The sequence below is a fragment of the Oncorhynchus mykiss genome, chromosome 20, assembly GCF_013265735.2.
Source record: "Oncorhynchus mykiss isolate Arlee chromosome 20, USDA_OmykA_1.1, whole genome shotgun sequence".
NCBI lineage: Eukaryota > Metazoa > Chordata > Actinopteri > Salmoniformes > Salmonidae > Oncorhynchus > Oncorhynchus mykiss.
In genome coordinates this window covers 8908613-8921800 of record NC_048584.1, presented here as the reverse complement: position 1 = coordinate 8921800, position 13188 = coordinate 8908613, and the positions used below count along the sequence as shown (strand labels likewise).

The window sequence follows — 13188 nt, the reverse complement described above, 5'->3', positions numbered from 1 at the left end:
CCAGCCTAAAACCCAAAACAGCAAGCATTGCAGATGTAGAAGCACGGTGCCTAGGAAAAACTCCCTAGAAAGATAGAGGGGGGGGGGGGGGGGGGGGGTCAGCCCTCTTCTGGCTGGGCAGGGTGGAGATAAGAAGAGTACATGACCATTAGGGCGAGATTGTTCTTCAAGATGTTCAAACATTCATAGATGACCAGCAGGGTCAAAAAATAATCACAGTAGTTGTAGAGGGTGCAATTGGTCAGCACCTCAGAAGTAAATTAAATGTCAGTTGGCTTTTCATAGCAGAGCATTCAAAGGTTGAGACAGCATGTGCAGTAGAGCGAGGGAGAGAGGGAGAAAGAGATAATCAAATCGCGGACAAATCAGCCTCAAAAACTAAAAAAATTAAAAACAGCAGGCACGGGTCAAGGTAGCATGAACAGCTCAGGGTTCCATAGCCGCAGGCACAACAGTTGATGCTGGAGCAGCAGCACGACCAGGTGGACTGGGGACAGCCAGGAGCCATAAGGCCAGGCAGTCCTGAGGCATGGGTCTAGGGCTCAGGTCCTCCGGGAGGAGAGGGAGAGAGAGAGAGAAAGAATTAGAGGGAGCATTCTTAAAATCACAGACGACAACAGATAAGAAAGGATAATTACACCAGATGTAACAGACTGATCCTAGCCCCCCGGGATATAGACTATTTGCAGCATAGATACTGAAGGCTGAGACAGGAGGGGTCGGGGGACACTGTGGCCCTGCCTGATGATACCCCCGAATATGGCCAACCAGGCAGGATATAACCCCACCCACTTTGCCAAAACACAACCCCAAACCACTAGAGGAATATCAACAGACCACCAACTGACAAGGCTGAGTGTAGCTCACGCAAGACCAGACAGGGAGATCACGTCAGTGACTTAACCCACTTAAGTCGAGAATAGCGGGAGAAAAAGCCTTGCATGCCATGACGCACCCCTACTAGGGACGGCATGGAAGAGCACTAGTAAGCCAGTGCATCAGCCCCTGTAATAGGGTCAGAGGCAGGGAATCCCAGTGGAGAGAGGGTAGCCAGCCAGACAGAGACAGTTAGGGCGGTTCGTCATTCCAGTGCCTTGCTGTTCACCTTCGCACCCCTGGGCCAGACTGCACTCAATCATAGGGCCTATTGAAGAGATGAGTCTTCAGTGAAGACTTAAAGGTTGAGACCAAGTCTGCTTCTCTCACATGAATAGGCAGACCATAAGAGCTCTGTAGGAGAAAGCCCTGCCTCCAGATGTTTGCTTAGAAATTCTAGGGACTATAAAATCTGAGCCTTGTGACCGTGTACGTGTAAGTGTGCACAGCAGGACAAAATCAGAGAGATACCGTAGGTAGGAGCAAGTCCATGTAATGCTTTGTAGGTTAGCAGTAAAATCTTGAAATCAGGCCTAGCCTTAACAGGAAGCCAGTGTAGAGGGGCTAGCACTCTAGGAATCTTTGGGTTACCTGAGAATTTATAGCGCAGCTTTTGATAATCCTTGGTTGGGGTCTGAGCAGATTACTTGTTGAGATTGCAAACATAATAAAATGATGGTCTGATAGTCCAGGATTATGAGGAAAAATATTTATCCCACTGGACAAAATTAGATCCAAGGTATGCGTAGGTCCGGGAGACATGTTGGACAAAACCCTTTTGGACTTGGTGTGTGGACTTTTAATATTATTTGCGATCACTAAAAGGCCTGATAGGAATACAGGGAACTCAGTGAGGAACGCTGTATACGGCCCAGGTTGCCTGTGAGCAGTAGCTATAACAAGTAATTGATTAGCCTGCAAAAAAAGCTCAAAAGACAAGAACGCATACATTTCTGTTTTTGTACATTTAACTTTGCTGTCATGGACCTTCAGAGTGGCGCAGCAGTCTAAGGCATTGTATCGCAGTGCTTGAGGTGTCACATAAGACCTGTGTTCGATCCCAGGCTGTGTCACAATCGGCCATGGCCGAGAGTTCCATAGGGCTGCGCAGAATTAGCCCAGCGTTGTTCGGGTAAGGGGGGGGCTTTACTTGGCTGATCTCGCTCTAGCGACTCCTTGTGGTGGGCCTGGCGCCTACAGGCTGACTCTGGTCGTCAGTTGAACGGTGTTTCCTCCGACACATTGGTGTGACTGTCTTCCGGTTTAAGCTGTCGGGTGTTAAGGAGTGTGGTTTGGTGGGTCAGGTTTTGGAGGACACATGACTCGACCTTCCCCTCTCCCAAGCCCGTTGGGGAGTTGCAGCGATGAGACAAGATCGTCATTGATAATAATAATAATTTGCTGTCGTCAATGTTAGCAACAGCTCCGCTTTTGCAGGATGTGTGTGAGATATGGTCACTAGTGTAACCAGGAGGAGAGGCCTCATTTAACACAGTAAATTCATCAGGCTTGAGCCATGTTTCAGTCACGTCAATCACATCAAGGTTATGATCAGTGATTAGTTCAATGACTATGACTGCCTTGGAAGCGAGGGATCTAACATTAAGTAGCCCTATTTTGAGATGTGAGGTATCACAATCTCTTTCAATAATGACAGGAATGGAGGCGGTCTTTATTCCAGTGAGATTGCTAAGGTGAACACCACCATGTTTAGTTTTTCCCAACCTCGATAGAAGGCAGAGACACGGTCTTAATAAGTGGAAGGCTAAGCTGGCAGGCTAACAGCCTGCTGCCTGGCCTGCACCCTATCTCAGTGTGGAGCTAGAGGAGTTAGATCCCTTTCTATGTTGATAGATATGATGAGAGCACCACTCCAGCTTGGATAGACTCCATCACTCCTCAGGAGGTCAGGCTTGGTCCTGTTTGGGTGTGATTCCCAGAAAGAGGGACAATTAGCTACAAATTAGATATTTTGGGAGGGGTAGAAAACAGTTTTCAACCAGCGATTAAGTTGAGAGACTGCTGTAGAGCTCATCACTCCCCCTAATTGGGAGGGGGCCAGAGACAATTACTCGATGCTGACACATTTTTCTAGCTAATTTACACACTGACGCTATGTTGCGCTTGGTGACCTCTGACTGTCTCATCCTAACATTGTTGGTTCCGATATGGATAACAAAATATCCCTATACTCTTTACACTTACCAGTTTTAGCCAGCACCTTCTTCAGATCAGCCTTCATGTAGGTAGCCCTAACCCCTGGTAAACAGTGTATGATCGCTGTATGATTCTTTTGCAGGCAATGGAGTCGCCAATGACTAGAGTTTTCAATATGTCAGAGCTAATGGTGGGAGGCTTCGTCACCTTAGACCCCATAACGGGTGGAGAAGAAACCTGAGAAGGCTCGGCCTTTGACTGGTGGCACAGACAGTTTCAACCTTTCCTAATGATTGCATCTGAAGCTGGGCTTGACACTCGGCTATCCACATATTATGAGTGCAGTGACTGCAATTATATCACATAGCTTTAATGTTACTACTTAGATTTCTCGTCTGGTGGCGGTCCTGTAGAAGAATCATGTCATGTCCAAATAAAGCATCCCGGTGAAAGTTAAATGAGGGAAAAACTAAGATGTTGTTAAATGTGTTAAATGCAGAGTTTTGATCAAATGGTTATTAAAAGTTTTTTTTTTAAATTAGTTTTGCAGGTTGCCAAGAGGCAAACAAACAGCACAGCAGCACAGAGACAACGCTGAAGTGTGAAAAAAAAAGTTCCAATGAAGTTCCTCGATGATAACCTCTCTATCAATTCAATTCAAAGGGCTTTATTGGCATGGGAAACATGTGTTTACATTGCCAATACAAGGGAAATAGATAATAAACAAAAGTGAAATGAACAGTCAAAAATGAACAGTAAACATTACACTCACAAAAGGAATAGAGACATTTCAAATGTTATATTATGGCTATATACAGTGTTGTAACGATGTGCAAATAGTTAATGGACAAAAAGGAACATAAATAAACATAAATATGGGTTGTATTTACAGTGGTGTTTGTTCTTCACTGGTTGCCCTTTTCTTGTGGCAACAGTTCACAAATATTGCTGCTGTGATGGCACACTGGTATTTCACCCAATAGATATGGCAGTTTATCAAAATTGGGTTTGTTTTCGAATTCTTTGTGGATCTGTATAATCTGAAGGAAATATGTGTCTCTAATATGGTCATAAATTTGACAGGAGGTTAGAAAGTGCAGCTCAGTTTCACTTCATTTTGTGGGCAGTGTGCACATAGCCTTTCTCCTCTTGAGAGCCAGGTCTGCCTACAGCGGCCTCTCTCAATAGCAATGCTATGCTCACCGAGTCTCTACATAGTCAAAGCTTTCCTTAATTTTGGATCAGTCACAGTGGGCAGGTATTCTACCACTGTGTACTCTCTGTTTAGGGCCAAATAGCATTCTAGTTTGAGCAGTTTTTTTGTTAATTCTTTCCAATGTGTCAAGTAATTATCTTTTTGTTTTCTCATGATTTGATTGGGTCTAATTGTGTTGCTGTCCTGGGGCTCTGTGGGGTCTGTTTGTGAACAGAGCCCCAGGACCTGCTTGCTTAGGGTACTCTCCTCCAGGTTCATCTCTCTGTAGGTGATGACTTTCTTATGGAATGTTTGGGAATCACTTCCTTTTAGGTGGTTGTAGAATTTAACGTCTCTTTCTGGATTTTGATCATTTGCGGGCATGCATTATTTTGTGTTTTACGTTTTGCACTGAGGATATATTTGCAGAATTCTGCGTGTCTTAATTTGGAATTTGTCCCATTTTGTGAAGTCTTGGTTGGTGAGCAGACCCCAGACCTCACAACCGTAAAGGGAAACGGTTCTATAACGGATTCAAGTATTTTTTTTGCCAAATCCAAATTGGTATGTCAAATGTTATGTTCCTTTTGATGGCTTAGGAGGCCCTTCTTGCCTTGTCTCTCAGATCGTTCACAGCTTTGTGGAAGTTACCTGTGGAACTGATGTTTAGGCCGCCGTATGTATAGTTTTTTTGTGTGCTCTAGGGCAACTGGACCTTTTTTGGAACACCATTGTCTTTGTAGGGAGGTAAGGCAATAAATAGTCCATAGTGGCAAAATAATGACAATTTAACAATTCAACACTGGAGTGATAGATGTGCAGAAGATGAATGTGCAAGTAGAGATACTGGGCTGCAAAGGACCAAATAAATAAATAACAATATGGGGATGAGGTAGTTGGGTGGGCTATTTACAGATGGGCTATGTACAGGTGCAATGATTGGTAAGATGCTCTGACAGCTGATGCTTAGAATTGGTGAGGAGATATAAGTCTCCAGATCCAGTGATTTTTGCAATTCGTTCCAGTCATTGGCAGCAGAGAACTGGAAGGAAAGGCAGCAAAATAAGGAGTTGGCTTTGGGGGTGACCAGTGAAATATACCTGCTGGAGTGCGTGCTACGGGTGGGTGTTGCTATGGTGACCAGTGAGCTGAGATAAGACGGGGCATTACCTGCAAAGACTTATAGATGACCTGGAGACAGTGGGTTTGGTGACAAATATGAAGCGAGGGCCAGCCAACAAGAGCATACAGGTCGCAGTATGGGGCTTTGGTGGCAAAACGGATGGCACTGTGATAGACTACATCCCATTTGCTGAGTGTTGGAGGCTATTTTGTAAATGACATCGCCGAAGTCAAGAATTGGTAGGATAGTCAGTTTTACGAGGGGATGTTTGGCAGCTTGAGTGAAGGATGCTTTGTTGTGAAATAGGAAGCTGATTCCAGATTTAATTTTGGATTGGAGATGCTTAATGTGAGTCTGCTTAATGTGAGTAGTTGTCAGATCCGTCCAGAGTAGTGATGCTAGACAGACGTGCGGGTGCAGGCAGCGATCGGTTGAAGAGCATGCATTTAGTTTTACTTGCATTTAAGAGCAGTTGGAGGCCAAGGAAGGAGTGTTGTATGGCATTGAAGCTTGTCTGGAGGTTTGTTAACACAGTGTCCAAAGAAGGGCCAGAAGTATACAGAATGGTGTTGTCTGCGTAGAGGTGGATCAGAGAATCACCAGCAGCAAGAGCAACATCATTGATGTATACAGAGAAAATTGTCGGCCCGAGAATTGAACCCTGTGGCACCCCCTTAGAGACTGCCAGAGGTCACGACAACAGGCCCTGCGATTTGACACACTGAATTCTGAGAAGTAGTTGGTGAACCAGGCGAGGCAGTCATTTGAGAAACCAAGGCTGTTGAGTCTGCCGATAAGAATGCGGTGATTGACAGAGTCGAAACCTTGGCCAGGTCGATGAATATGGCTGCACTGTATTGTCTTTTATCGATGGCGTTTATGATATCGTTTAGGACCTTGAGCGTGGCTGAGCTAGGAAACCAGATTGCATAGCGGTGAAGGTACGGTGGGATCCGAAATGGTCGGTGATCTGTTTGTTAACTTGGCTTTCAAAGACTTTAGAAAGGCACAGTAGGATAGATGTAGGTCTGTAACAGTTTGGGTCTAGAGTGTCACCCCCTTTGAAGAGGGGGATGACCGCAGCAGCTTTCCAATCTTTTGGGATCTTAGATGATACGAAAGAGAGGTTGAATTTTCTGTCAGGGCCCAGGTCTGATAGAATCTGTGCAGAAGATCTAGGTGCTGCTTTAGGCCCTCCTTGGCTGGGGACAGAAGCAACAGCTCATCAGCACACAGTAAGTAGACATTTGACTTCAGATTCTAGTAGTGTGAGGCCTAGCGCTGCAGACTGTTCTAGTGCCCTTGCCAATTCGCTGACATATATGTTAATGAGGGTGGGGCTCAAGCTGCATCCCTATCTCACCCCACGGCCCTATGGAAATAGTTATGTATTTTTTGCCAATTTTAACCGCACACTTGTTGTGTACATGGATTTTATGATGTCGTATGTTTTTTCCCCAACACCGCTTTCCATCAATTTGTATAGCAGACCCTCATGCCAAATTGAGTCAACAAACCTTTTTGATATCAAAGCATAAGAAGACTTTACTTTTGATTTGGTTTGTTTGTTTGTCAAATAGAGTGAGCAGGGTGAACACATGATCTGTCACGCGGTAATTTGGTAGAAAGACATTTTGACATTTTCTCTGTACATTGTTTTTACTTATAATGCAGAGGATTTTCCAAAGATTTTCCGCATATCCCGCGGTAGTTATTGGGATCAAATGTGTCTACACATTTGTGGATTGGGGTGATCAGTCCTTGGTTCCAAATATTGGGGAAGATGCCAGAGTTGAGGATGAAGTTAAAAAGTTGAAGTATAGCCAATTGGAATTTGTGGTCTGTATATTTTATAATTTCATTTGGGATACTATCAACACCACAGGCCTTTTGGGTTTGTATATTGTCCTATAGTTCAATGTAAATGAAGAATCCAGTAGGTTCTGGTAGTCTTTAATAGTTGATTCAAACATTTGTATTTGATCATGTATATGTTTTTGCTTTTTGTCTTTGTTATAGAGCCAAAAAGATTGGAGAAGTGGTTTATCCATACATTTCTATTTTGGATAGATAACTCTTCGTGTTTGCAACGATGTGCGCTGAGAGTGCACCCAAAAAGTGGTTAGAGTCCATGGATTCTTCAATTACATTGAGCTGATTTCTGACATTCTGTGCCCTCTTTTTCCGTGATGTATTTCCGTATTGTTTTAGTGATTCACCATAGTGAAGACATTGGCTCAGGTTTTCTGGGTCTCTATGTTTTGGTTCGATAGGTTTCTCAATTTCTTTCTTAGGTTTTGCATTCTTCATCAAACCATTTGTCATTGTTGTTATGTTGTCTGCTTTAAATTTAGGGAAGCTTAGAAGTCAAATATACTTTTTAGGTTTTCTACTGCCAAGTTTACACCTTCACTATTACAGTGAAACATTTTGTCCAGGAAGTTGTCTAGAAGGGGTTGAATTTGTTGTTGCCTGGTTGTTTTTTTGGTTTCTACACTACTTTCCTTCCATCTTTTGCATTTGTTAATGTTATGCAGTTCCTTTGACTTTGATGCCTTGAGTATTGCTCTGTTCAAGTAGACTGTGATTTTGCTGTGATCTGATAGTGGTGTCAGTAAACACTCTGAGAGACTCTGGGTTGAGGTCAGTGATAAAGTAATCTACAGTACTAAAATTAAATGAAATGAAATTGTGTTTGTCACATGCGCCAAAATCCAACAGATGTAGTAGACCTTACAGTGAAACGATTCATTTCAAGCCCTTAACCAACAATCTAGTTTTAAGACAATATACCTAAAATAAAGTATGAGATAAAAATAGCAAATAATTAAAGAGCAGTAGTAAAATAACAATAGCGGGGTTATATACAGAGGGTACCGGTACAGAGTCAATGTGCGGGGGCACCGGTGTTCGAGGTTATTGAGGTAATATGTACATGTGGGTAGAGTTATTAAAGTGACTATGCATAGATAATAACAGAGAGTAGCAGCAGCGTAGAAGGGGGGAGGGCATAGCAAATAGTCTGGGTAGCCATTTGATTAGATGTTCAGGAGTCTTATGGCTTAGGGATAGAAGCTGATTAGAAACCTCTTGGACCTAGACTTGGCGCTCCCGTACCACTTGCCGTGTGGTAGCAGGGAGAACAGTCTATGACTAGGGAGGCTGGAGTCTTTGACAATATTTAGGGCCTTCCTCTGACTCCGCCTGGTATAGAGGTCCTGGATGGCAGGAATCTTAGCCCCAGTGATGTACTGGGCCGTACGCACTACCCTCTGTAATGACTTTCGGTCGGAGGCTGAGCAGTTACCATACCAGGCAGTGATGCAACCCATCAGGATGCTCTCGATGGTGCAGCTGTAAAACCTTTTGAGGATCTGAGGACCCATGCTAAATCTTTTCAGGCTCCTGAGGGGGAATACGTTTTCTCATGCCCTCTTCACGACTGTCTTGGGATAATGCTGTTGATGTGAGCCATGACCATCCTTTCAAAGCATTTCATGGCTACAGAAGTGAGTGCTATGGGTCAGTAGTCATTTAGGCAGGTTACCTTAGTGTTCTTGGGCACAGGAACTATGGTGGTCTGCTGGAAGCATGTTGGCATTAGACTCCAACAGGGAGAGGTTGAAAATGTCAGTGAAGAAACTTGGCAGTTGGTCAGCGCATGCTCGGAGTACACATCCTGGTAATCCATCTGGCCCTGTGGCCTTGTGAATGTTTCTTACATCGGCTGCAGAGAGCGTGATCGTCCGGAACAGCTGATGCTCTCATGCATGTTTCAGTGTTACTTGCCTCGATGCGAGCATAGAAGTTATTTAGCTTGTCTGGTCGGCTCGTGTCACTGGGAAGCTCTCAGCTGTGCTTCCCTTTGAAGTCTGTAGTTTGCAAGCCCTGGCACATCCGACGAGATTCGGAGCCGGTGAAGTACGATTTGATCTTAGTTCTGTATTGAAGCTTTGCCTGTTTGATGGTTCGTCGGAGGGCACTGCAGGATTTCTTATAACCTTCCGGGTTAGAGTTCCGCTCCTTGAAAGCGGCAGCTCTACCCTTTAGCTCAGTGTGAATGTTTCCTGTAATCCATTGCTTCTGGTTGGGGTATGTATGTACCGTCATTGTGGGGACGACGTCATCGATGCACTTATTGTTGAAGCCAGTGACTGATGTGGTGTACTCCTCAATGCCATCAAATGAATCCTGGAACATGTTCCTTCCTATCTGTGCAAGCAAAACACTCCTGTAGTTTAGCATTTGCTTCGTCTGACCACTTTTTTATAGACTGAGTCACTGGTTGTTCCTGCTTTAATTTTTGCTTGTAAGTAGGAATCACCAAGATAGAATTATGGTCAGATTTGCCAAATGGAGGGTGAGGGAGAGCTTTGTACACGTCTCTGTGTGTGGAGTAAAGATGTTGAGTTTTTTCCCTCTGGTTGCACATTTAACATGCTGATAGAAGTTAGGTAAAACTGATTTAAGTTTCTCTGCATTAAAGTCCCCGGCCACTAGGAGCGCCGCCTCTGGATGATCATTTTCCTGTTTGCTTATGGCGCAATACAGCTCGTTGTGTGCGGTTTTCGTGTCAGCATTGGTCTGTGGTGGTATGTAGACAGCTATGAAAAATAGAGATGAATACTCTCTAGGTAGATAGTGTGGTCTACAGCTTATCATGAGATACTCTACTTCAGGCGAGCAAAACCTTGAGACTTCCTTAGATATCGTGCAACAGCTGTTGTTTACAAATATACATATGCCGCCGCCTGGTGTCTTGCCAGGGGCTGCTATTCTATACTGCCGATAGAGTGTATAACCTGCCAGCTGTATGTTATTAAGGTCGTCGTTCAGCCACAACTCGTGAAACATAAGATATTACAGTTTTTAATGTCCCGTTGGTACAGTAGAATACACTTGCTTTCAGTTTGTCCCATTTATTTTACAGCGATTGAACGTTGGCTCGTTTTTTTTCCAGCGATTGAACGTTGGCTAACAATACAGATGGCAAAGGCTGATTAGCCACTCGTCGCCTGATCCTCACAAGGCAACCAAGATCTCTTTCCGCAAAATCTCTGTTTCTTTCTCCAGCGAATGACGGGGATGTTTGGAGTATATCCTTCCCGTCCAACTCATTAAAGAAAGATTATTTGTCCAATTCGAGGTGAGTAATCGCTGTTCTGATGTCCAGAAGCTATTTTCAGTCATAAGATACGGTAGCAGCAACCTTATGTACAAAATAAGTTACAAACAATGCGAAAAAACAAACAAAATAGCACAGTTGGTTAAGAGCCAACAAATGGCAGCCATCCTCTCCGGCACCATTAACCATGCTATGAGGCTTTGTGTGTAGATTGATGATGAAAATGTTGTGCTAGTCTGTTTTGTGTGCCTGGAGTGTGTGGACTAGCTCTCTGAGCTATCTCTTTCTCCGGCTCTGTGAATTTATCCCACTCAATGATGGAGGAGCAGTGCAGTTGTGTGACCTGGGTGTGTTCAGTGCTGGGGGGGGGGGGGGGGGGGGTGTTGGCTATCCTTGTCTGCAGGACAGTTTGAAGAGATGTGATCAGACTCACTCGGCGTGGGGTAGTCATCACCAAGAGAAAGCTCCTCCTGCCGTCCTTTTGGAAATGTATGAATTTGCCCTGCTCCACCACTGTTCCATTGTTGTACAGGTTGACAGTCTCAGGGTCCTCATTTCATACTATTCTTATTTTCCACCCTCTGCCTCTTAAAGCTGTGTGCCATGGCCAGGGATGGTCTGGGTGTAAGATTAGGTTGCTTACGTTCCCATTTTTCTACAGTAGCAGTCAGCATAAAGTGTCTCTGGATTGTCCACGAGGAGCTTCTCTTTGTACTCTTTCCATGCCTTGTCATTTTTAATATCCAAAGGGTGACCTCTGCACAGAGGGAAGCCATGGAGCAGTTGGCCAAAGAGGCCTCTGCATTTGGGTGGGGGAGGAACTCTGCTGCCGTTGTTGGGCACAGGGGCTTCACACCTCTCACGTCACACTTCAGTGCTAGGTAATGTTGCAGCCGGGTATTTTCTTTCCTAGCAAGCTTGGTAGCTTTTTAACGTAGCATTCAGTCTCCATAAAGGGAAATATCTAGAGATTATTGTCATTTTCATTTCATTCTAGGCTTTCGAAGTAGCTTCAGAATGGACTTTACCTACTCAGTTCCAGGATGGATGATATTTTCGGGTCTCTGTTGCGCTTCTTTTGCCGGTTGCTGGTTTGTCAGGAATTTTGCTGGATAGTCCTTAGCAGTAAGAATTCTTGGTAATAAAAAAGTAATTTTGTCCAAAATCAGGTTGTAGGTTTGGAGTTTTGAGTTGGAGTGAAGGTTATGTTGTGGAAGGTATCTGTATATGCCATTGTAAAAAAAATCCAAGTTTATACAACCCTAAATCTATATTTTTGTTCAAACATGCTGAAAAATGCTAAATCTTCCTCTCTTCTCTTCCTGTCTTCTATCTGTCTCGCTTTCTTTCTCTGTCTTTGTCTCCCTCTCTCTCTCTGTCTCTCTGTCTCTCTCTCTGCAGGAGCGTATCTTCCTCACGTTATCCAACTACATCTTCACAGCGATCTTCGTGGCTGAGATGACAGTCAAGGTAAGAGGGCACCACGGAGACAGATCCTAACAGTGGGTAAACCCACACTCTCCTACCCAGGAAGCAACACTGATCACTATGCCTCGGGGCTGTGGTTAAGGCCTCCACAGACCTGGTCTAGTCCACAGAGCCAGGTTAAATCTCTTCGCCCTCTGGCTGATATCAGGACATGTTCGGTAGAAGTTGCCCGTAGGCACAAATCTAAAATCAGCCTATTTTACCTGAATCCGAACCTTTACAGTAAGAGTAAAAAAATGCCCAACTGACCATAGATCAGTGTCTCGTGGTATACTGTATCCTACTCCTATGAGGACTTCTTATACGTCGCATATCCATCAGTGGTTTCTGTGTTCATTCTGCCCCAAAGCTTCTTTGAAGAAATAGAAAGAAAGAGAGAAGGGGGAGGGGAACGAAAGTACCATTTCAGTGTTTCATTAACGGTCACCATTTAGAGTGAGACGAGCAAATAGATCCGAGACGAGAAAATAGAGCCTAACAAAGTACCTAAAATACCTGAAATACCTTAGATAGCTAAGATGACAGAAATACATTAAGGCACGGCCCACCTGCAAATGATTGATCTTCAGCTCTACCGGTTCACTGTCATTAAGACAGACAAAGCCTTTAAGAAAACAGGCTGTCAGTGTTGATACCTCGGTAAGCCTCAAACACACACTCACACGAATGGGAGGGAACGCTGGCACACACACATACACACACACACAAAGAGAGCGAGACACCTGTTACTAATACTAAGGAAAGGATTGTCTAGCCGATATTCAAATGGTCTGGCTTTGAATGGAGGGTCATGTCTACGTATAGAGGCTTGTGGCAGGGGTAGGTAGCGGTGAGGAGGGGTGAGGGCTAGAGAAAGTTCACAGGTGTCACTCACTAAGACCTCCATTTCTATTCTGGTGCCCAACGCAATGCCAGGGCTCACACACACACGCACGCACACACATTGAGGGCAGACGGACACAAAATGGAAATCATGCCCAGGAATAATGGGGCTCGGGGGAGGTTAATTAACGTCACACACAGGAAGTCAGATGTCTGGGGGAAACTGACAGGGGCATAGGAACCAAAGGCTTTGTAACCTCGACACGTCTTTGTTCATCAGGGGTTTGATCATTCTCTTTGATACTGCCTGGTTATATATAGATTCATGCCTTAACGCTCTGACGAGGCACAGCATATGCAAATGAAGCCATGCCTAGTTGAGATGCAGTTTGTGAAGCTTCT

The 13188-nt window shown here is 44.4% G+C and overlaps 1 protein-coding gene across 1 annotated transcript in view; it reads left to right on the top strand.

Moving 5' to 3' along the window:
- Positions 1 to 13188, top strand: part of LOC110498733 (calcium channel, voltage-dependent, T type, alpha 1G subunit) — a 198628-nt gene that overhangs the window by 117521 nt on the left and 67919 nt on the right. The window contains exon 18 of the mRNA XM_036956460.1: positions 11878 to 11946. Within this exon, the coding sequence (XP_036812355.1) occupies positions 11878 to 11946 (69 nt within the window). The remainder of the gene's footprint in view (positions 1 to 11877; positions 11947 to 13188) is intronic.